The following is a 25,130-nucleotide window of genomic DNA, read 5'->3' on the forward strand; positions in this document are numbered from 1 at the left end:
GCATTTTTTGGATAACCAATTCTGATACAAACAACATACCACTAATATAACACTGGTAAACTTCCTTTAAGAAGTTTACCAGTAAGAAGTTGCTACCTGTGAAAGCAGCATCTGTGTGTCGTCCTCTCGCTGACCCGTCCCTCCCTCCCTACCTCCACGAGGATTGTTACACGCACAGTTAAATGAGGTTGAGACCAACAGAGGCACTGCGCGCGAGGACCACGCGGATGAACACAGACAGACAAAGACGGAGAGCTGTCACACCTTTCAGATTAACGTCTATGAGTTCAGAGTGAAATAAATGCTGAAAGGAAGATTCAACGAGCGCAGAGTCCGTCTGTTGTGCTGTAGTAAACCGGTACTGAAACAAGACAACCTGTCGGCACTGTAGCTGACAACGTTTACATCTAGCGGATAAACACAACAGCAGCTTTATATGGCAAAGTTCCTCTCCGAGCTGCTTGGATGTACACTGTCCGAAAAAGGCGCATCTCCGATGATCGAGGTAAGATTAAAACATATCTATCTGTTTTCAAGTGTTTTAATTTAACGATTATCATAGATAAGCGCATTAAGGGTTAAAACATTTGATTGGTTATGATGACTTATTCTTATGAAAGTATAAATAGGCTGTGTAGTCATGCAATTCTTTTAACTGTTGAAGCAAAAGCGATGCTCAGTAGTGGAGGTGTGAATTACCAAAACATCGATGTCTGCGCGTGACTGCTTTTAAATTCACTCCATTAGGGCATTTCAACAACAGGTTATAAATATACATGAACGTAGATAATGCAAAACAACAAATGTACAATGTTTATTGAAAATGAGCCAAGAGTTGAGGTTCATAAGCGTATGTGGGTCAGTGTGTCAGGGGAAATTGCACATGTTCACTCTTAAAAATAATGTCAAGTCGGTTCGAGAACCTTCATCATATTTCTATTGCAAAAAATGTGATTTGTAGTAAGAAAGGCCCTTCAGAGTAAAAATAATAAAGAAAATGATTTTCTTTTGGGAACCAAAATTGGTTCTTCTAGCATTGCTGCCAAGAAACCTTTTTCCAGCACCTTTATTTTTATCAAATTTTCCCAGTACAGAAAAGCAGCCATGGTATACACAGACAAACATAAATGTATGGCATGGAATGTAAAATTAATTATTGAAGTTAAGTAGTTAGTTTATTCTTCTATTAAGGTATTCAGTCACAGCAAAGCTATCCAGTATAAATACATTCCATGACAATTATTAATGGTTATATGGGGGTAATTACTTTTAGAAGTAGTATACATTATAGAATTATGTTTTGTCTCCAACTGTCCAATCAATGGATTATGAATAAGCACAAGTTTATTGTATCCTGTCTGTGTTAAACCTTAACATACGTGTGTGTCATATGTGATGCCTATCAAAATGTTCCTCAATATTTTATAAGCTACAGTTTGAAATTAAAAAGTTTGTTGTTATGCATTCATCATCACATTGACTCTCCCAGATCAAGATATTTTACATCAGTATATGTGAGCACTGGATGAATGAATAATTTTTAATTATATTAAAATGTATTGATAATCACAATTAATGTATAATGCAGCTACAGTGTGTGTGGCATAACATTGACACAGTATACGAGGGATTAGACTGTGTTACATAAGTAAGTATTCTGTTTGGATCTACCCAAAGCCATCAGTTCAGCTTTCCATCTAATCTATAAATGCCTTTCTTTCTCTGTGTTGATGTTTATATGCTATAGAAATACATTTCAACTAAGTGTTTCTAAAGTTGTATACCCATTGGAAGAGGACGAGAGGTTGTGTTGCCTTAGGTTTTTGGGGTTAGGATTGGATTAGATTTGGGTAAGCTGGATCGATTATTTCAGTCTTTTTTGCTTTGCTTGGATTCAGGTTTGTTGTCTTTGGTGAGATTTTAGTTGGGGTTTATTTGTTGAATGTTGACTTGGCTCCGTTCTGGTTCTCATTAGCGTCCTGCAGTCACTTGTTTAGCACCCAGCAGGAGGTTTCTCTGTCAGGCATGGTGAACATGCATACACATGCGCGCGCACACACGCACGCACGCAAGCACGCACACACACAGGCACACACAATATTTCACTGATACTATATTTTATTTTATCACATTTTATTTTATTACAATGTAATGGATATTTTAAATACTTTTCTTATAATTTCTTTATAATATTTTTATGACAAATACAGAACTTTACTGTGAAGACACATTATTATTAACTATGACTAAAACCAATAAAAAATGGTAAATATACAATATATTGTAAATATACAATTACATAATTTTGATAACTCACATATTTTGATAATATTAACCTAAAATTAGATAGAGTTTTTAAATGCTAGCATGTCAAAAGCCATATGTCAAAAATGCTACCAAAAATGAACCATAATAGAAGGCATAAAATTAATGGGGCTTAAATCTTGTTTTCTATATGCACAAGCAATAGTTTATTATGTGCATTATTGCTCAGTATATCTGACCCTATCTATTTTTTTTTAGTGGATTACTTTTTTCTGTTTTTAGCCCTATAGGAGGAAATATAATATATCAGCAACAATGAACTACTATATGTAAGCAGTACTAAAATACAAAGGATTTAACAGGTAATTGTGTTTTTGATCTCACCTTGGGCACCATATGAATCAGGACTGCCAATGCATGCAGCCAGTATGTGTAAATAAATGCGTTGCAAAAAATAACACCCTAAAAACATGTCAATGGATTATAAGATGCACTAGGACTCAGAAGAAGACAATTTTTTTTCTTTCAGAGGGCATTTACCGTCTCACTTTGTGCTACTAATCAAACTCATGTCAGATATCAGAGTTTTTAACGGGTTATTTCACAGTGGACACTGACATGCTGTCAGCTGAAACTCTGTCTATTTCATTTATCTTTAACTGACTATTGCTGTGTAATTGACTTGGCTGGTGTGAGCTAAAAAAGCACTGAGACTTATAATAGGTTTATGCAGCAATCCCTGTCCTTTAGTTTGACTATTTAATTACCAGCATGATAGATGCAAATCACTGTTTACCATTCAGAAGTTCTTCTCTGTTGGTCTTAAAGAGGACATTTTACAAGACTTTTTTAAGATGTCAAATAAATTCTGTCCTAAGCGTATGATATGTAAAGTTATAGCTCAAAATACCATATAGATAATTTATTATAACATGTTTAAATTTGTAGGTATGAGCAAAAATGTGCTGTTTTTGGGTGTGTCCTGTTAAATTCAAATGAGCTGATCTCTGCACTAAATGGCAGTGCCGTGGGTGGATAGTGCAGATTAAGGGGCGGTATTATCCCCTTTTGACATCACAAGTGGAGCCAAATTTCAATTATTTTGTCACCGCCATGTTTTTACAGTAGCCCTAAACCAACATGATCTCATAAGATTACATGTGTGTTTTACATAGGGCTGGGACAATTAATCATGTGATTCTGCTTGCTATGTTTCTCAATGAATTATGGTGAAATGCCGCTACATTAAAAGCCAGATTATTTATCCTGGCACATTATTTACTTATTAACAGCTTTTCAGACATACAGATTTGTATGTATTCCTATTCATAATGATTAAAATAGCAGCCATTGGCGTTCTTAATCATATTAATGGCAAGTTTTCAGTCATATTTTCTGACATTCGTATTTTCTGGCTATTCAATTACCTAATGAAATGTTCATGACTTTCAGAGAATTACATAATATTAAACAAGACTACACTTTAAAGCTTTAAATTTAATAACATTTTTGTAAGTATTTAACCATTTGCATTATTTAGTCAGTTTACCATGACATACAAAAGGCGTTTTCTCCTATGCCACAACAATTACATCAAAACAAGCATTAATTTACAAAAGATATTAATTTTTTTAATTTTCTGTAATCCACATTTGAAAAATTCATACGATTGCGAAAACAGATCCAAATTCAGCCCTTTATCCAGCAATCTTGATGCCAGATGTCAGCAGTGATCGTAAGCGGCAAATATCGCATTTGTTATGAATTCAAATTCAAATATTGCGCCTCAATAAGCTTTTCGACACATTGCTTTATGGCAGTGATATCAAACGTTCATTGGCTCTTATGTGCTACATCACAGATTTGTCTTATACATTTCTGTCCAATACATCGCATAATATTAAAAGAATACATTATATTTAAAGGGGCCATGGCACAAGACTTTTTTAAGATGTCAAATAAATCTTTGTTGTCCCCAGAGCACATATGTGAAGTTTTACCTCAAAATACCATATAAATAATTTATTATAGCATGTTAAAATTGCCACTTTGTAGGTGTGTGCAAAAATGTACCGTTTTGGGTGTGTCCTTTAAAATGCAAATGAGCTGATGAAATTCAAACACTGATCACAATGATGGTGGTTTGTTGCATTTAAAACTCAATTGTCCTTTTCTCTGCACTAAATGGCAGTGCTGTGGTTGGATAGTGCAGATTAAGGGGTGGTATTATTATAATAAGAGCTCCTTATTACATCATAAGGAGAGCCAAATTTCAACTACCTATTTTTTCATGTGCTTGTAGAAAATGGTTTACCAAAACGAAGTTACTGGGTTGATCTTTTTCACATTTTCTAGGTTGATAGGAGCACTGGGGACCCAATCATAGGACTTAAACATTACCCTTCAAGAATTTTTGGTATAAAAAGGTAATAAAGGGTTTGGATTAGAGAAAGGTTTGGGGTAGGGTAATACAATGCAATTTGCAAATACGTCTACATTGTACGCTTCAGCATCTATTTAAACATACAAAAAATATGTGTTTTTGAAAGTTATGTATTAATACAACGAGACCAGGCTGCCTAAAGGGACAAACTGTTCAACAGAGCAGGTTTCGTCCCTATGTTGTCTCAGACGCCAACATGTTTGTCCTGTGGCAGCAACAGTAGCTTCTCATTGCGTTAAGGTTCCAATTAAGGTTAGATGCAATTTGCAATCTTACTGCTAGATGCCACTAAAGACGCATACTGTACCTTTAAATCACATTTCTAAAGTGGTGAAATCTGACTCTGGTTCAACCATGTTACTGTTTATGGAAGACTGATGTCTTTTCATGATGTTGTCAATGATAAATAGCCCACATTGCTAAAGTGGAAACCTCTGTGAGAATGTTTGAATATTTATGCTTGTTCTTTAATCATGACATAGCATTTATTACCTCAGATATTTTTCAATTTGCAGAAATTATTACTGTAGGACAGGCCAGGCCGCCAGACACAAACATGTGTCCTTGGGCACATTGGCTCATTTGTGTCATGATCAAGGGCACTGCCCACATTACCATAATGTGAAGGCAATTCATTTAGCTAGTTTAATTTCACTGGCCTTGCAACGTTTAAAAATTTTCAGTAGTGCAAAAAGACTAGGTAACTAATTTCTTTTTTAAATTTTAAACCCAGTTGACTTGTTCAACTTTAGTATAGTCCAGGTTACATGAGGTCACATAAATTAATAAGATTAAAATGTGCAAAAAAATTTGCTTATGCTGGCCAATACCAGTCAATCCTTTTGCCTAATCAAAGGGAAAAGTCGAGTTTGTGCATCTTTCTCAAAAGGTCGAGGACATAAATTCTCAGTTTCTTCTTTTAAACTTGAGTCACTACTACAGCTATACTTCATATTGTATTACTTTATTGTATAATTTATATGATGCCTGTGGCTTCATTTAGTTTAACAGCATGTATTTATTTAAATTATTCATAGCAGTTTTAAACTGTCACAAATTATTATTCCATCATAATTACTGTTTGAGAAATAAGGAAATCTGTTCAGAGAGTAATATGGTTAATAATAATTATGATCTTCACAGTAATGGTTACAATTTCATTCAGCGCTGTTACAGTTAAATTGTTATAGTATTTATGTGCTTATAAATGAGTTATCTGCAGTTATTTTCTGTTAAAAAGGCTTTGAAGGATTTCTTTTTGTGCCTTCAATTGACCTTCATTCACTGTTATCTGAGGCAATTTCCATTTTAATGACAGATTTTTGGCTTGGGGTAATGGATCCCCCTTTCTTCTGTTTTTGTGCTGTTTTTTCTAACATTTTAACATTTTAAAACATTTGAAGATTTGACAAGTAAATTTAAGAAGTAAAATGTCAGAAAAAATATAGTATTTCTACCCCCAAAAAACAAAACAAAACCCTATTGAACTTTATATTTAACCATTATTGTAGTAATAGATTATTATAAAATGGTTTATTGAGCTGGCCTTGGTCTTTTCTACATATTCAAACTTTAATAATTTTATCAAAACTTAACTTTGAACATCCAGAACTACATAGATGCTTTGACAAGCAGTTCAGTGCTTTATATCCCCATGATAAATTTCCCCTTTCCTATCACCATGAATTCATTAGAAGGATTTTTCCTGGGAAACCCGGAAAAACCTAGATTTTGTTTCCACAGCATAATCTCATCAAACAACGTTTCCCTTGGAGGCTTCGTCCTCTCAAGACTGTGTGTCAATCTTCTTTGTTTCTGGTTAGTTATGAACAAAGCCCCAGCTCAATCCACCTGGTGTTTGAAATGAGGAATCGTCCGGCTTATGGCCTAAAAACTGAGACCTGTCACTCACGTATAACAAGCTAATCAGCAAAGACCCTGGCACAGAATTACGCGGGGGACTCACAATGAAAAAGATGCTTGCCAAAAGATTTTTAATGAACACTTCCATTGCTCATCTAATGTCTCTTGTGCTTTCATGAACAGATGTGTTTCTAAACCATGAAAAGCTCTCTTAACCTAAATAATAAGAAGGGGCTAATTTACACAAACCTTGTTAATTTGTATAAACTAAGATAAAGAGTTTTAGTTCTCTCAAATACTACTTTGGGGCAGTTTCCTGGACAGTGTTTAGATCCAGGACTAGGCCTTAGTTATATAAGGATATTTAAATAGTTTTTACAAACAATACTTACAAAAAACAATACTGGTGTGCATCTTTGACACAAAACAATACCATTTGATACGTCAGTAGAAGGTGTTTTTAATTTAAGGCAGCTCAAACATGCATTTTAGTCTGTCCCAGAGAAGGGCCCTTTAAGTATAGCCACAAGGGGGCTCTGTGGGGCTCTGTGTTTTCAATTTCTTTCAAAAGCCCCCTGATGAAAGAAAACCATCTTCTAAAGCAAGTGCTTTCTTTAGTCAAATCAAATGCCAGAGGAAACAAATGGCATAAGACAACTGTGGCTTTAACAGTTTTAGGAATGTTTTGCCTTTATTGGCAGTAATCCAACTGAGTTCATCCTGGTTTAGTCAGTGAGGGTGAGTAAAAAATGACAAAATTGTTAGATTTTGGTGAACTATTTCTTTAAAGGATAATTCCGGTATTTAACACTTTGAGTTATTTCTGGTTTGTTTTGGATGAACTACAGTGATGGACACTGAAATTTTGACAATGAGTCGTGTCTTGACTTTTTGACTCGTTTAGAAGCGTCTCTTGACTGCTTCAGAATGGAAGTCAAGGGCCATGCACAAACATGTCATTAAAACAACACTTAACGTTCATTTTCAAAACTGTGCTAGTCACCGAGGTAAAATCACAAAAAATGAGGTTTGTGTGACTTTTTTGTCATTTTACCAACAAAGGCCACTAGGTGTCAACGGTTTGCTGCATACTCTTGCTGCAAATTTATAAATTACTGTCACTGCATTATTATTACTGCTAAAATGTTTTGAAATATGAAAACTACAATCTTGGAGCTTTCTAATGATATATAGTTTGTCAACATTTTTGAAGATGTATAATATGATATTAGAATTATGAATATATAAAATTAATATGCATTCCTATGGGGGGTGGGGTCATGTAACTAAAAACGGTCACTACATTATTTCTATCATCAGATGACCTTGAAATATGAAAACTACATTCCGAGAGCTTTCCATGTGATATATAGTTTATCAAGATTTTTTAGGTTTAGAGCAGGGGTTTAGTGTTATAAATATGTAAAATCAAATTGGGCCTACACGTGGGCCCGTGACATTTTAGAAACTGAGTCTCACTACGTCATAATTCTCCGAAAATGGTGAGGATATATGAAAACTACACTCTTAGAGCTTTCCAATGATATATAGTTTGTCATGATTGGATAAGAATTCACATGCAAAACACTGAAGTAAACGTGGCCATCCCACTAGTTGGACAGTGATATTTAGTAGGATATGAATGTTTTGAGGCACACTCTTCTCATAAATGAATCAATTACTCTCTCTACATAATTTATTTTATAAAACACTCCTGAAATATGTAATCTAGAGGCTTAGACCTTTCCAACAATATATAGTTTGTTGTGATAGATTAAAATGTACATCAAAAAATAACGGCGACAGTTAAAGGTTTAAAGCAACACTAAAGAGTTTTTGCTCTTTGCTCCCCCTAGAGGTTGGAAGCGGAATTGTCCTTTACCACTGTCGTAAATAATTTAGCCTTCTCTAGAAAAGCTGGCTCTGATAAGTTTTTGTAGTTTTCACTCGAACTACAGGACCGCAACCTGACGGTTGGAAACTTCTTTAGTGCGGTTTTGGCCGATAGAGGGCTGCAAAGCGAATGTGCAAGTGCCGTTCACCCTGTTTCGAGTAGATGAACGACTGAAACTTTTTTGGAAACATTATTTTAAGGTAAAAAAAACTATTTGGTCTTGCTTTAAGGCAGCAAAGTCCTTGATTGTTACGCCAGAATGAGAGTATAGTTCCTAGCCATATAGGCCTAGAAAATCGCAACTTTTAATTTTCTGTCGTTCTTAGTACACAATGTAAGTCAAGTTTTAAATAGGAAAAATATCAAAACTCTTTGGTTATTTTTTAGTGTGATGCTAATGGTCTAATCAGATTTAATGGATTATGCTAAGCTATGCTAAAAGTGGTACCGCCAGACCCAGAGACCAGCTCAATGAATTCCAAAACTGTAAAAATCAAATGTTAACCCCATGGGAGCTGGAAAATGAGCATATTTTCAAAAAAAGTGGAGTGTCCCTTTAAAACACAAACCTGCTTATTGATTTAGTGAAGAACTACAGTAATGCAGAATCTTAAATATTTCACATTTAACATGAAGGTTTTGTGACCAACCTTATATTTATTTTTGTTTTTTAAATGGCAAAATTTCATGGTCTCAGACCTTTTAATCCTACTGTATGTTATTGAAAATTATAGTTAAAGTTTCAAATATCTTGCCAGTAGTGTTTCTATGCCGTAAACATGCCCTGAGTTTAATCTTTTGTAAATGTCCGAAAGCTACACTTTTCTAGTGAGCCCTCAAGACAGAAGCATTAACCTCATATATTGGTTTTCTCTCAAGACCTTTCACAAGATGTCAAGGTAATTTATCCTGACTACTCGGCTATTCACTGCTTTTGTTTTATGAGGCCTATTCTGCGCATTAGCTGCCTCTGAGTTTGCTCTGTCACATACTGTGTGAGGAAGCACTTACAGCTGGTCAGGCCAGGGGTGAGCAGACACTGTCAGGACATCAGATGCTAGTGTGCATGTGATGTCTCAGCCCGCAGTATCTCATCCATCTGACAGACTATGCACTCCGTCACCCTGACGCTGAGAAAATGAATGCCTACTGGATGGGGCGGCTGGCTCTGTGCTGTCCAGATTTCAACAGGCTAGGCAGGCTGGGTTAGCCAAGGTCAGCTATCGAGCTGCTGCTCATTTGCTTAAAGAGAAGCAATTAGAAAAATTTACGATGTAGTAATGTGGCTACAGCTCCGGTTTAGATAGTTGATGTGCTTTAAATAAAATATTTGTTTTTTTCTGTTTGATCCTGTCACAGTTTTGTATTGGACTATCTCACAGTATACAGTGGTGTGAAAAACAAACTGATAAAGCAACTCACCACACTTACAGCATGCATTCCCAAACATCTCTGCTGTAGATTGTTGTGGTGGGCATTATTATTTTTCTGATAATGAATTGTAATAACATGCATGTTACATTATACAAAATAATGCTGTGTTGTTGTATAATTAAACCATGTGGTGCAGAATTTAATGTGTTTACACAATTGAGCTTTTTTCTGCCTTCATTCACGCAGATGATTGTGTTTTCAGCCAACAGGTGTTTATGATAATCATAGTGCACTCAGAAAATATTTCATTCAATCACCACAGGACATTTAGAAAATATTTCACAACAATTATTGAATTTCACGGTCCATTAATATTTCAGTTTCTTGATTAATATGTGAGGCTAGTCATATGCCACTAAATTATTGGCCATGCTTCATATGATTATAAAGGATATTTGATTGCATTAATTGTAAGTAGGATTTCTTTGCTGTATGCTTTAATGATATTCTGCTCTCATAATGGTCATTTGATCCTTGCTGTCCTTGACATTTGTGTTGAATGATGTGGATATCTTTTCAGTCTGGTGTGTGGTTTGATTGGCACTTGGCATTAAAAGGGTTAATGAGGTCAAACCACTGCACCCCCTCAAGCACAACTATAATATTGAAAGTGGTTCAAACAAAAATGAAGACTCATTTTATAGCATTTCTGTCTTTTGGGTAGTGCATTGATTTAGTTCAACCGTTACAGTTTCTGCTTATCTAATGTTAATCTTGAGTACCTATAGAGAAGTATTATACTGTATATTCATATATCCAAAGAGTTAGTTTTATCAGATTTACAAAAAACAGATCAGCTTTAACAGTTCTTTCCGAATAAACAAAACACAGACATTTGATGCAGTTTTACTTACCACCTGTGACTCATGACTCAAAGCACCGCCCCATTTAAACGAAATTCAGCATTAAACAAACACACACGCACAACTCCGCTGCTACCCCGTATAAACAAACTATATCTATTTTTCCATATTGCTGGCTTCATTGGGAAGCTGAATAAGCTTAAATTTTCCTCACAAATAAATACACGCTTCTCTGGTGATGTTGATTTGGTGTCAGCTCTTGGTTGGTTTGTGCATGTGCTATTCCACTTAAAGTGCCCATATAAGGACTTCCACAGTACTTCCTGTACTAAAATTGTCCTAATAATATATAAAATATGATCGTTACATATGAATCTTTCATGTTAGAAAAAAAAACTTGTACAAGCCCTGGCGAAGTGCATTCTGCACAAAAGTCATTTACATTTAGTCATTTAGCAGACGCTTTTGTCCAAAGCGACTTAATAGAAGCAATTATATTAACAAGTAGCAATACAGAAGTAAACTAGAACTAGTCTGACATGTAACACTGTATACATAGCCAAGGGTAAGTATTTTTTTTAAGACAGAGAATGTAAAGATAAGGATAGAAAAATAGAAAAGATATTAGCATGTGAGGTGTTGGCGGAAGAGATGGGTTTTTAGCCGATTCTTAAAGACTGCTACAGAGTCAGCAGACCTTGTCGCAACCGGTAGATCATTGCAAAGATGAGGAACAGAACCAGAAAAAAACTGCTTTTTGAAATAGTTTCCTTAGTTTAGCATACAAATTCCGTCTAAATACGTTAACAAGTCAGAATGCATAAAATAGCTTAATAAATACTGAAACTACACTGTTCATTGTTGTTAGTTATACATTTACTAATGTTTACAAACACAACCTTATTTTAAAGTGTTACCAATAATCTTTCTTGTTAATGCTTGGGCGGGCATCAATATTTCCAATGAAATATACTGAATATTCATCATTTATTTTTCTACTTCATGTCATAAAATTTTTTACTTTTGGTACGACTATGACTTTAAATGTCAACAACCATATTTGTGTTGCAAACCATTTACAAGCAAAATAAGCGTTTTGAAACATTTAGCTATTTCATTCCTTCACAATACTCTCTCTTCCAGAATGACTGAATCCCAACATTCACTGCCAAAGGGCTTGTATTGCTGCACTCATAGATTCAACACCATCCTTCATCTTTTATACCCAGAAATCTCATATCAGAGACTAGCTGTCATCTGAGGTGTCCTTGAGATAGGCTGCTGCTCACAGGTTATCGAGTGTTATGAATACCTAATAGAGCAAAGCATCTATGTACACTGGTGTGGTGTTCACAAACAGAGGCACACTGCAATAATGGAAAAACTGTTTAGACTATATATTTGGAAAGTTTCCCCATAGAAAATATTACATATCTAATGTCTGGGTTGCAAAACGAATTGTCTATTGCCTACATTGCAGAGGTGTATAATACTTAAGTATTTTAGTTACATTTGCATCTATGCTTTATCAGAGTGTTTGTCTTGTGAAAAAATTTACTTTTCTTTACTAAAAAATGTTCACTACATTCTAAAGCATAGAATTACACTGTGTATTCATTATATATTGCATATTAAAATTGATTTAATGCCTAATTACATAAAAATTGTGTACTTTTACTTTCTTGAGTAAAAGTACGAAAAAAAAATGTACTTAAGTAAAAGTACAAAAAATTACTAGATGTTTAATGTACTTAAATATTAAATATAAACCAAAAACCTGAAATTATGAAATGCAGTGGAGTAAAAATTATGATAATATCTTATAGAATGTTTGATTTCCAAAGAAAAACACAAATAAAATACAGATAATTGAAAATTTACTTTTATGTAGAAAGTAAAAATACTTAAGTACTATACAACTCTGCTACATAGACACCTGACTTCTAAGCAGTGTTGGGCAGTAACTAGTTAGTGTAATAATATTACTTTTCTTGGTAACTAGTAGTAAAAAATGCCTAGTTACTAGATACGTTTAACAAAACGTCACCAACGCAGGACGCTAGCTCTTTTTCGTTCTGCCAACATGTTTGGTTGGTTCCGCTTGAGCCCTGTTGCAGATTTTAGTATATGTTACAGCTTTATTAAATTGTCACGATTATGACATTTGGGTGACGGTTAATAGCCTAATAATTTGTTGAAGATTATGACGGTTTATTGCTGTCAGGATTTATACACGCAAGACACGAACCCAAATGCAGACGTTAACAACAAAGGAATTTATTAAACAAACAGGGTAAAACAGAAAAACAAAACCCACGAGGGGGCAAAACAAGATCAGGAAAACACGATACTGAACTAACCCTAACTTAAACAAAACATTAAACAGACTAAGACTAAATTTCAACAAGTACTCACAGGTAACCAACAGGATATACGACAAGACAAACTTGCACAGAACAGCAAACACAAGGACAATAAATAGGGACACCTGGAAATCATTACAAGTAAGGGATCGGGGAAAAAGTGACGCGACCCAGGAAATACGTGGTCAGAATAAACCAATACTAAAACCACGCATCTCCCACATAGAACATATGTACTGTCAGAACCCTGCCATGCTAAACTAGATCTAAATACAAACAAGGATCTGGCAGGATTCTGACAATTGCCTGTTTTAGGGCTTTGGTGATTATGATGATTAATTGTCTGTTTTATTGCTTTGACATTTAATTCTCATACATGTTTTTGTTTGTTCATGAAATAATTTTCCCATATTGTTGTGATTATTTAATCTAAAACTTTTGTAAGGTTTACCTGGCAGTAAATATTAATACACATAACACATATTTAAAAGTATTTTATTTAATGAATATATCTTTCTAGGGGTGACCCCGAATAGTCGAAGATTCGATGCATCGATAGGAGAAGCCTGATTCGACTACCAATCTCACAGTCGAATCATCGCAGATGTGTTATGAAATGAGGATCATTCAATTTTGGCCGTATATGGGTGCACACACACATTATCTGATTTCACATATAACAGCTTTCTCACAATATATTAATATACAGCATATTATGATAATGCTGCAAATAATATGTGAAGTAACAGCTTTCAATAAATATTTTTAAAATGCGTTAATAAATCCAACATCGCCTGTGACCGGGCTACACGGAGGTTTCTTCGTTAATAAACCATTGCCTCTTTGTTTCTACATTTAAAAGACAAAGCTGGCAATTATATTATGGCTATACATTTCTATTCTTTTAATAATTTATTTTATTTTATTTATAAATCACTCTGGGTTATCTGATTTAACTATTTGGCTTGTGTTTTGTTTCTGTGCACTTGAGGCATTTTGCACATTTGTTCTGCACTTTGTTACTTCTGACCTTATTTTATTAAAAAAATGTATCTATTATAAACGTAAATTCTAATCTAATTTTAGTCTGTAAATTTTGGATAGCTTTTCGTTGTATCAATGTTGCGCTATTGCGTGCTGGCCATGCTTGCGCATGTAATTTAGCCGAACGGGCTAGGTGTTCTGCGTCTCATATTTAGGAGTTCATCAAACTAAACATTAAAAAACGGATGTTTTTCGACGGGTATAAGTTTTTAAAATGTATTTATCATACATTTTGGTTATTAAAAGTTAAACTACAAAACAGGTAAGCCGTTTTTTTTTAAATTTCGGTGATGAAACGGAAACTATCTGCACCGAACCTATTTCTGCCTGACACGAATGTCTTCCTTGTGATTTAATATTATGGTTGGTGTTCACTTTTAAATGATAGCAAAGAGATTCCTGAAATAAATAATATCATCCGGTCTTTCTGTATCTAAAGTGAATACAGAGATTATCAAAGTCAGAGCAAGCAAGCAGGTATTTCTGTGCTAAATAATAACGCATAGTGTCTATAAAATCATTAATTTCAGTGTTTTTCATGTTATAAATTAACGTTTAATGAATTGTAAATAAAGATTAGTTTTTATTATTTACAGTCACAATCACAAATTATTTGTCATTTCTCATTTGTCGGGGTTTTTTTTGTTCATGATTGCTTTGACGCGCTATATCTCCAAATTAAATAAAAACACTTAATTGTAGCCGAGGTTTCCAAGGCTTTTTAGGTTTAGTTATCAAAATGTATTTTTGTGTGATGTTCTGTAGATCGTGGCTTTAAAATGTTATGAAGAATAAATAAACAAATGTTGCCTAATATATTTTACCTTAAAAAAATAAATATATAAATGCATCGTCAGTTTTGTCTTCTTTCATCACTTGAAAGACAGGTTAGGTCAATTTAACAGAAAGTTGTTTATGTGTGCTGCTTGTGAAAGAAAATAAAAGTTACCAATTTGTACCTTGTCTAGCCCCAACCCATGCAGACAGATATGATTCGACTATCGGTCGACTATGGAAAGATTCGACAAATCTGATTCGAATATGTAAATCCTTAGTCGAGGACACCCCTATATCTTTCAAACCCTAAAAATTCTTCATAAGAAATAAACACAATAAAGTGTCTGAAAAATAACTGAAAATAAAAACAAAACAAACTGACTATACCAGAACAAGCCTTAAATAATAGCCATCCCTACTAAGGTAATAATAGTACTGGACCACATGTCTGTAGTGCCTGCAAAAAAATCTATTCCTTACAGATCCTTAAGAAGAACATCCTTCACTTCCCTAAATTTGGAATTGCTGTTTTGAAAATGTATGTTTTATCTGGCAGTTCATACTACTTAAGAAAGTTTTGCAGCATTTCTTTAAATGCTGTTTTTTTCCACTGTATTTAATGGCTTTGCAATTTATAAAGGCACTGCAGCTCCCCTTGTGGTTTTTAGAGAGATGTGCAATCATGGCGGTGATCTGACATCATCGCGATGAGGTCAAACAATCGCGTTAGATGATTATTTAATCATTGTCATAGCCCTAATTACAGAACTTGTTAAAACAATAGTTTACTAGAGCCAGTTGTACTCTTTCATGGATTCACAGACTGCAAAAATATGCAATTACCAATTTTTGGGGATGTAATGGAAAAAGTAATGTAACTAGTAGTGTAACTAATTACTGTTGGCTGCGACTAATAAGTAAAGTAATAATATGACTTTTGAAATGATTAACTAGTAATGAGTAATATATACAAATTTTTGAGTAACTACCCCAACACTGCTTCTAAGGGTGTTTTCATACATGTTGGTGCGCACGGTGGTGCGGCCTCGGAGCGCACCAAATTACATTGTATAATTTTTCAGTTAGTGCAGTCTGTGTTCACATATGTTGTTTTAACTGTACTCGAAACGCTGCACTGTACACCACGTGACAACGATCAGCGCTGTCATTGGTCTCTGACAGCTCTTACCCCCATGACCACCCCCCACGTTTTCACGACAACCAGCCTGACAGGAAGAGCAAAGCTAGCAAGATATTGAGATAAACGATGCACGTCTTAGCGAAGTTTCTTTGCTTTAACTCGAAATTGCGCAACTTTTCTATTAAAGCCCTTCTCACGGAGCCGTTTGCTAAAATCTCGTAATGTCACTATTTTTGTGTGTGGAGGACAGCTATGCATTTATAAAATCATCAGCTCACGTCCAGGAGACAGCGAATCTCTGCAGCGGATCAAGATTGCACCGTTTGTTGTTAACCCACAATATAACACCCGGTTCACGTCACGACAGAAGTCCAGTGCTTCAAACATTTGGAAAACTTCCTGTATTTGGTTCGGCCCGAGGTCGAGCAGCGTTCACACCACAGATGGGTCGCACCAGAGTTCGGCGATAGGGGCTCCGAGACCACCTGTTTAGAGTAGGCTCGGAGCGGCTGTTGTGTTCACACTGACCCAAACCAACCGTACTCGGACCGACACGTCATTTGGGCCAACCTAAACAGTGCATGTGTGAAAGCACCCTAAGGCAGCATGCTAACTGAAAAGGCCAACTACATAGGGGATTTCTTTGTATTGCTCTATCCATATACAGCTAACAACATGATACTTTAATAAGCAGGAAAAGAATTGCACACAAATTATAATACTATTGCACAATAACTAATAATCAACACTTTTCTAAATCCATCTTACATTTTTTTGTACTAAGCATGTTGCAGTGTATTGTGCCTTTTCTTGGATGTATACAGATGCTGCTTTAAAATGTTGCAAAAATGTATCTTGAAAAACAACATAATTATGTTTCTTAAAATGCTGGGTACGTAGGCAGCTTTTGATCACCCACGTTGCTTACAGATCTTGGATACTGTAGACCTGAGAGTTCTTGCGTCACAACCCCTGCCAACAGCCCATTTTCCTCCCACACACACACAAACGCATGCATTACCTAGAAAAGGTTGTTCACCAGGTTCGCCTCTCAGACAATAAAACATGACATAGATTTTCTAGAGCAGCCCAAATACATGCACATAGCCGGCTGTTATGGTAACTAGGCATACAGGCTCCTTCATAATGAAGAATCTGTATGTGATGTGACCTCCTGCTTCTATTACATTGTCTGCACTCTCTCACGTTTTGTGCATGGGTCTCTGATTCAAGATTATCTAGTTTACTGAGGAGTTGAGGGGGAGCGACAACATTATAGGCCTTTATTAATAATATAATTGCTGTTGATGAAAATAGTTTTCTTTATTTATTGGTCCATTAGCTAAATTAAATGTCATCTTTGAAGTAACGGTTCATCTTCTTTGATGGGTCGGAGCAGGTGTTGTTGCCCTGGCTCACGTTATGTCCGCATCAGCTGAATAAATTCACCCAAGAGTCGAAATATCAACTCCGCTGTCACCTGTTTCCCTTGTAATTGCTTTGTCCCATCAATAAAGCAAATGTCGGTCTGTAGTTCAGGTCAGTGTGTTTAAATCTTAGCTTTAGGCATGAATTGAGTGTGGTGGTCTAATTGTGTGTGTGTCTGGAAGTTATATATTACAAAGTCAATCTTATAAAGACCTCAAAGTAAAACATTCATTGATTACCTATTTATTTAAAAATGATAAACATGATTTATTTTAGTGGTAGGTTGTTGTAAAGTAATTATTATTACATGTATTTATTATCAGTAGATTTGTATTCGCTTATTTAGTAAATGTTTTTTTTTGAGTAAGGATAGTTTTCCTATTAAAACCCAGCTAAAGTCATTCTGTGAAGATATAACTTTAATATCTTTAATATTAAGTAAGGTCATGTCAGACTGAAATTAAAGGGAAATCAGTGACTGAAATCAAACTTTGATATTCCTAATCTCATAATTTTATTATAAGTTTTGGCATGGATTTCACAGACAGGGTCATATATTTTAAGTCAGTTAAGGTATTTTTATGTGTGTTTATTTATACAGCTGGTGTCGTCAGACTCTTAACTCTGTTTATGAGCATCTTTTTTTAAAAATAGTGCACGTTTGATTGCGTTTATAAGTCAGTTAATTGCCAGTTCAGTGTTTTAAATATATATCATTTTATTTATAGCATGTTTATTTATATGCTTGTTCTAAAATATATTTTCCAAAAATACTTTTTACATAGCTTCGTTTGCGTCTTTGATTGTAGTTTAATTAGGACTGTCAAAATATTAATCGCAATTAATCGCATACAAAATAAAAGTTTGTGTTTGCTTAATACTGTATATTTGCGCATATATATATATATATATATGAAGAGTTTGGTTCCAAAACGCAATAAATCCATTTTGACAAATTTCGGTAAAAACGTGTTTTCTATACCAAGAAAGTGACAAGATGAAAACCACTATTTTCTGTTACAAACTTTCACATAGCATCTTTAGGTTATAAAAACATAAAAAATTCAAATCCATAACTTGATTTTCAAAGATTTATTATAAAAACTAATTATTTTTTCCACAAAATGCAATAAATCCATGACAGTTTTTTATTTCAAAATGCTATAAATCTATTAAATTAATGTATAAATGTGCATTCATCTTTACCATTTTATATTTATTTAGTTGACTAGTGGTATACAATGATTAAAAAATAAACATTAATGGCATTAACCAAAACACTTACTTTGTTATATTAAGAACACAATGTTTTAGCATGAGAAGCTTGATGCTGTCTGGAGAACAAGCAACCCAGTGCCTCTCGCGGAAATATTAGCTGTTGATGGCTTACGTTTCTTTCCCGTCACAGAAAACCATCACAGGTTTGGCAATGCTATTAAAGTATTATTTTGTTTTGTTTGTTGATCACGAAGTACAAAGTAGATGAGGAAAATTAGGATTCCGTGTACTCGGCGCGCCACCATGTTTGTTTACATTGCGTGACTGGTGCGCTGTAATATCAGAAATGGATTTATTGCGTTCTGTAAAAACGGAGCAGTGGCGTTTGTCGCATTTTGGGAAAAAAGGGAGAAAAGATGACAGAATATCACAACGGGTATTGGATTTTGCGTAAAATTAATTATTTACTTTTAACTACTGACCTGATATAATACTGATTTTGGCAGTAACTCATTTTTTTCAAAAATGTTGTTTATCGCGTTTTGGAACCAAACTCTTCATATATATATATATATATATATATATATATATATATATATATATATATATATATATATATATATATATATATATATATATATATATATATATATATATATATATGAAGAGTTTGGTTCCAAAACACATAAATCCATTTTGACAAATTTCGGTAAAAACGTGTTTTTTATACCAAGAAAGTGACAAGATGAAAAACACTATTTTCTGTTACAAACTTTCACATAGCATCTTTAGGTTATAAAAACATAAAAAATTCAAATCCATAACTTGATTTTCAAAGATTTATTATAAAAACTGATTATTTTTTCCACAAAATGCAATAAATCCATGACAAGTTTTTATTAAAAATCCTATAAATCTATTGAATCAATAGCCTATATAAATGTGCATTCATCTTTGCCATGTTATATTCATTTAGTTGACTAGTTGTACACACTAGTTAAAAATATAAACAATAATGTCATTAATCAAAACACTTACTTTGTCATATTAAGAACACTGTCATTGCTGCGGTTATACTTGACGTCGTCGCTTAATGTTTTTCACAGCGATCAGCTGTAAAATGTTGTCCTGCTCGATTTTCGTTGACTTTGAGTAAAATAATGTAAAGTTTTTCATAAGATCCCCTGGGGTCAATGTGTTAGCATGAGAAGCTTGATGCTGTCGGGAGATAAGCACCAGTCTCTCGAGTGCTTCGCGGAAAATATTAGATGTTGATGGCTTATGTTTCTTACCCGTCACAGAAAACCATCACAGGTTTATCAATGCTATTAAAGTATTATTTTGTTTTTGTTTGTTTGGTGATCACGAAGTACATAGTAGATGAGGAAAACTAGGATTCTGTGTTCTTAAGGCGCCGCCATTGCTTGTTTACATTGCGTGAATGGTGCGCTGCCTGTGATCTGTGGAGCGGATTTATGGCATTCTGTAGAAAAGGGGGAGTGGCGTTTATTGCATTTTGCGAAAAAAGGAGAATAGATGACAGAATAACAAAAAAGTTGATGTTTTTGGAAGGTGTGTGTCCCATTACGTCTGGCATCTCTGTCAACCCATACACTACCCATACACTAAAATGCTCTGTAATAGATTAAGGGTATAATATTGCTGTTAAATTTTGTAATTGTTTTTTTCCACATGAGCTCTGTGTTGTTGTTATGTTATGATTTATGCACAGAACTGTAACTGTGGGTTCACACCAGACCCGAGTTCAATGATTTGCGCAAGTAGATTACATACAAAGTCAATGCAAAGACGCGATATAGGCGACGCGTTTGCCGCAAAAACACGCGCTATCCGCCTTGAACGCGTCTTCGACCAAGTGGATGATATTCAACTCGAGCGAAAAATTCGTATGACACGAAGTTAAATCCCTCGAGTAATCTAGAGCGAGTAACCCGATGCCCCGCGTTAGGTGTGTACGTAGCATATACTTTACTTTTCAAATTTCACTTCACTTAAAATAATGTTATTGGTCTTCTTGAACGCTCTTAGCACGTATTATAAGTTTATTAAATACCTTTGCTTCAAATTCGCTTAATCCCCACCTCAGGCCATTCAGAAATACCAGTTTGTTGGCAGAATGTGCTAAAAGCCATGTCATTTGTTTCTGTATTTTGCAAAGTCCTCTAAGTACACAGAAGATGAATTGGATGAACGATGGAAACTTGGGTCCCATGAGTACTTGGACCTAAATAGAACCCAAATGTGTCAGTCACATGGATCACAGCGCCCACTAATGTGTGCGATAGAGAGAGAGAGAGAAGTAGTGTGTACTTGCACTGCTTGTAAGCAGCCTAGTTACAAATGTACAGTTTTTGTCATGCCAGTAAAACACACTTAAATTGAAATTAAGAGAGAGAAAGAGACTTTATCTCAGATCGGTGCTTTGTTCACTTTAGTTTTTAGATTTAAGGTGCATGTTTAAATACAATAAATTCTCTGTTTTTCCCCACAGTGCAGAAGTCAGCCACATATTGGACTGAGGCATGTCACCAAACAACGGGTATGTTCAACATCTGAGTCTTTGCTCTGAGCCATGTGCTATAGGGAACTAAAAGTATTGATTTAGAAGCTCAGTAGTACAGTCACCCTCGGAGAGAAAACATCAATGATATTTTCCCACCACTGGTTTAATAAGACCTAAGACATGTCTATTGTGTATTTTGATATGCCATAATGCACATCTAAATAGTGTCTATTGGCTGGATAAATAAATATACCACACACCTATTACTTGCAGGTTAAGCCAATATTAATATGTTGGACCATTCACACAGATTTTTTTTTAAAGTGCCGCAGTGTTTATATTCTTATGTGAAATCAGCCTACAGTACAAATACCTTACGTATACAGTAGTTGGCTGTGAAAGGAGACAGTAGCCATGTTTCCATAAACCATGATTTTATGCGCATTTTGAAATATCGCTGCAAAAACGAGTGATGGAAATGCCAAATTTCGATTAAAAATATACAAATATATTACGCTTGAGGTGATTTTTGGTTTATGCGATAAAGAGTAAATGCTAATAATGGGAGATGGAAACGCATTTGCGGAATTAATTCTAAATGGGGCGCAGTAATATTGATGGACGGAAGTTTCAGCAAAAGGGGGAGTAGGCAGGAGTGATGATGGTACTTCGTGCTGTGGTCGAAGTGCTGCAAACGAAGTGATCTTCCGCCATACAATATAATAGGGCTGACTTCTTATAGTCGAGGAATCGAAGATTCGATTCGGAGAGGTCTGATTCGACTATGAACCTCATAGTCGAATAGTAGGGAAATGTTATGTAACCAATGAGCAGCAGCACTGAGAAGCTTAACCGCATGGATGACAAAGAAACCGCAACAACCTCGTTTTTCACGTTAAATTCATATATAGCTATGCCCTTCTTGTTTTTCACATCATATGTACAATAAAGGCAAAATAGAAAGAGTTAAGAGAGTAACTTGTTTTTCGTACATTTCTATTCAAAATGTAATACTATGCAAAAGTGAAACTAAGATGACAGAATAACTGTAGCGCAAATTAAATTACTTTCATTTAACTGATCAACGCAAATACAAAACTCAGTGGTTCTCAAACTGGGGGCCGCGAGATGGTGCCAGGGGGGCCCTAGTTTTATGACATTTTTAAAATACATTAATTTATCATGAATTCTGTGTAATTAAACCTAAAAAAAAATGAGGCTCTTAACCAACAGCACTACTTTGTATAATTTAATATGTTTTGTTTAATTAAACTGTTACGTTTTAAAACAAATTTGTCGTAAATTTTCTGTAGGGGGCCGCGAAGGAATGCACCGTACACAAAGGGGGCCGCACGCTGAAAAAGTTTGAGAATCACTGATATAACTGATTGCTTACCAGCATTAAAACCAACCTTTATAGGTTTTTTCTTTGTATACAGCGTCCGCTCTGTGAATAAGGGAGCACCAGCCAAAAACGCCGGTGGCTTTATTATTAACTGACTGAACACTTGACTCTGGACATTTAGATATGAAAGTTTTTCATCAACAGCATCTGCGTGAAACATTATAAACGTTGATGATCATCTGCCGACTCGACTGTTTCAGCCCGTCCACTATGTTGCAGAGAGTCCGCTTAATTAACGGCTTTTTGTTCAGTCCGCGTGAGCTAAACATTTATGTTCTGTAATTTTTTACTCGCATATGCTATATTTCGACATATTTTTAAGCAAGTAACACTCGGATATAATGCAAGTTGTTTTGTAATGTAAGTTCATTTGAACTTGTTCTGAAATGATGACAAATCTTTCTGACTATAAAGGATCTATCCAGCTTAATTTAGCCAAAATAATGATTTATTCGTTTTCATACTTTATAGATACACATTCATTTATCTACTAATATACTATTGATAATGCCATAAATATATAATTCATTGCTTTCTGTACAGGTGCATGAATACTGTCTTAATTTTAATTTCTTTTAGACACTGCTTTGTTCTGTATTTAAATTTCTTCACTGCAACAGCCCTAGCTGCTATCTAAAAAAAATAAAAAGTTTGACTATCAGTTGACTACGGCAAAATCGAACGAATCAGATTCGACTATAAGGATCGAAAAAGCCCTACAATATAGTTCTCATTTTTTATCAACTTTAACGTTTTATTTTGTTGCCACCATACATACTCATGTAACTACTCATGTAACAGTCTTTAAAAAGGGAAAACATGGAAGTGTTTGGTGGCTTCTAAGATCATCCCTGTTTGGATCCTAAGGAATGAATAGGGCTAGGCTAAATGCTAACACATTCACAACGCACTGTACAAAGATTAAGTGCACGCATTGAAAAAAGTTAGGTATGTATTAATTTGTCTAATTTGAGGTAAGAACATAGTAAAATATTGAAAACTAGTGGTGTTTTCCTTTAAAAATCCATGTGACATATCATCTCTTAACACATTAATCAGTATGCCAAATGACATCACCTGTCTAAGCAGGAGTCGATGAAAGTCTTTTCTTACACCTGTGTGAGCAGCACGACACCACAACCCTCATTACAGCATGACTGTAGTCTGATCCACTGCCCTGCCCTTCAGACAATGCAGCAGTGAAGCAGGAGGATCAGGCACAAGCTCTCCATCAAAGCTACCGTCCCCCCGTTTCCATTAACGCAGGGCCCTCAGTGGCCCCCACACACTGTGCCATCAGACAGGCACTAGAGGGAAAGCTTTGATCCTCATGCACATAGACAGTCACAGCCCTTCTGAAGTGTGCGTCCAGGAATGCTTAAACATGACTTTCATCTTTCCGAATTCAGATTCTCTTTCTCTTTGCGTGTGCTCCACAGGCTCCCGAGGCACTTGTGCTTGGGTCATCTGAGTTGGTCCCTACTTTGATTGTGTGCGTTTTGATGCCGTTTTTTGAAGATGAGTTTTGAAAAGATTCATGGGAATGTGGCAGATTGAGACTTTACCCACTTTTACATTTGGCTAAGACGGCCAAACACTAATATAAGCACATCATTAAAAATGGACATAAAGGAGCGTTTAGGCAGACAGAATTACAATTAACCCAGTGACATCTGCCGCCAAAGATAAATTACACTGAAGATTAAAGAGTAAAATTTGATTCTGTTCTCACAGTAGTTGAGGCCCTGAGAAAGGGTCTGTGCGACAAGTGTAATGGGGGTCTCACGTTTCATTGTGTGTGGTTTTGTTTGACATCAAAAGGCTTAGACTGACTCCTTGGACTGGGTTTGTGTTTTTAGTTGCATCATTTTCTTCTGTGAGTTCACTCGTTTTTGCCAAGAGAGGATTAGAATAAGCCAAAAGAGCTTTAAAACATATTACTCAAGTAATCAAAGCAACGTTTTCACTTTAAAAGGATAGTTCATCCAAAAAAGAAAATTCTGTCATCATTTATTCACTCTCATGTGGTTTTTGTATTCATTTCCTTATAGTGGTCAACACAAAATAATTTATTAAACTAAATGATGGTAAGCACTGCAACAATACACTTAGTTCATGGTTCAATACAATTTTCGGTTCTTGTCCACGGTTTTTGGTTCGGTTTCGGTTCTGATTCCTTGGCCTATTAAAGTGTTTTTTAATTATTTTATGCTTAGGTAACAGGAACAGTGAGATGTTAAGAAGCAAAAATACTGGTTTTAATTACAGTTCTCTTTATTTTATGTAAATGCAAAAATCATCTTACATATTTCCAGTGTATTGATGCAACAATATAAGATATAATTAAATAAAGACATATAAAAATTATATCCTATTCAAACTGGGGAACATATGAATTCATTACATAAATTGGCCATTATATATACAGGTACCTGTACTTAGTAAATTAAACTTTACATTGTAAATTAAGGCTATACTGTTAAATCCAACATCATGCTGTGTAGAAACCAAAAATGTGTTCCTCAATC

General features: G+C 35.0%; 1 protein-coding gene across 2 annotated transcripts in view; it reads left to right on the forward strand.

The window, feature by feature from the left end:
• Window positions 1-247: 247 nt before the first annotated feature.
• Window positions 248-25,130, forward strand: part of rasgef1ba (RasGEF domain family, member 1Ba) — a 92,540-nt gene continuing 67,657 nt past the window's right edge. Inside the window, exons 1-2 of one of the 2 annotated variants that reach the window (XM_073861141.1) lie at window positions 248-505; window positions 21,186-21,233. In XM_073861141.1, coding sequence (XP_073717242.1) covers window positions 437-505; window positions 21,186-21,233 — 117 coding nt within the window. In that variant the 5' untranslated portion in view covers window positions 248-436. The remainder of the gene's footprint in view (window positions 506-21,185; window positions 21,234-25,130) is intronic. The other variant, XM_073861142.1, reaches the window with a different exon arrangement.

Source organism: Misgurnus anguillicaudatus, chromosome 22 (assembly GCF_027580225.2).
Source record: "Misgurnus anguillicaudatus chromosome 22, ASM2758022v2, whole genome shotgun sequence".
Taxonomy (NCBI): domain Eukaryota; kingdom Metazoa; phylum Chordata; class Actinopteri; order Cypriniformes; family Cobitidae; genus Misgurnus; species Misgurnus anguillicaudatus.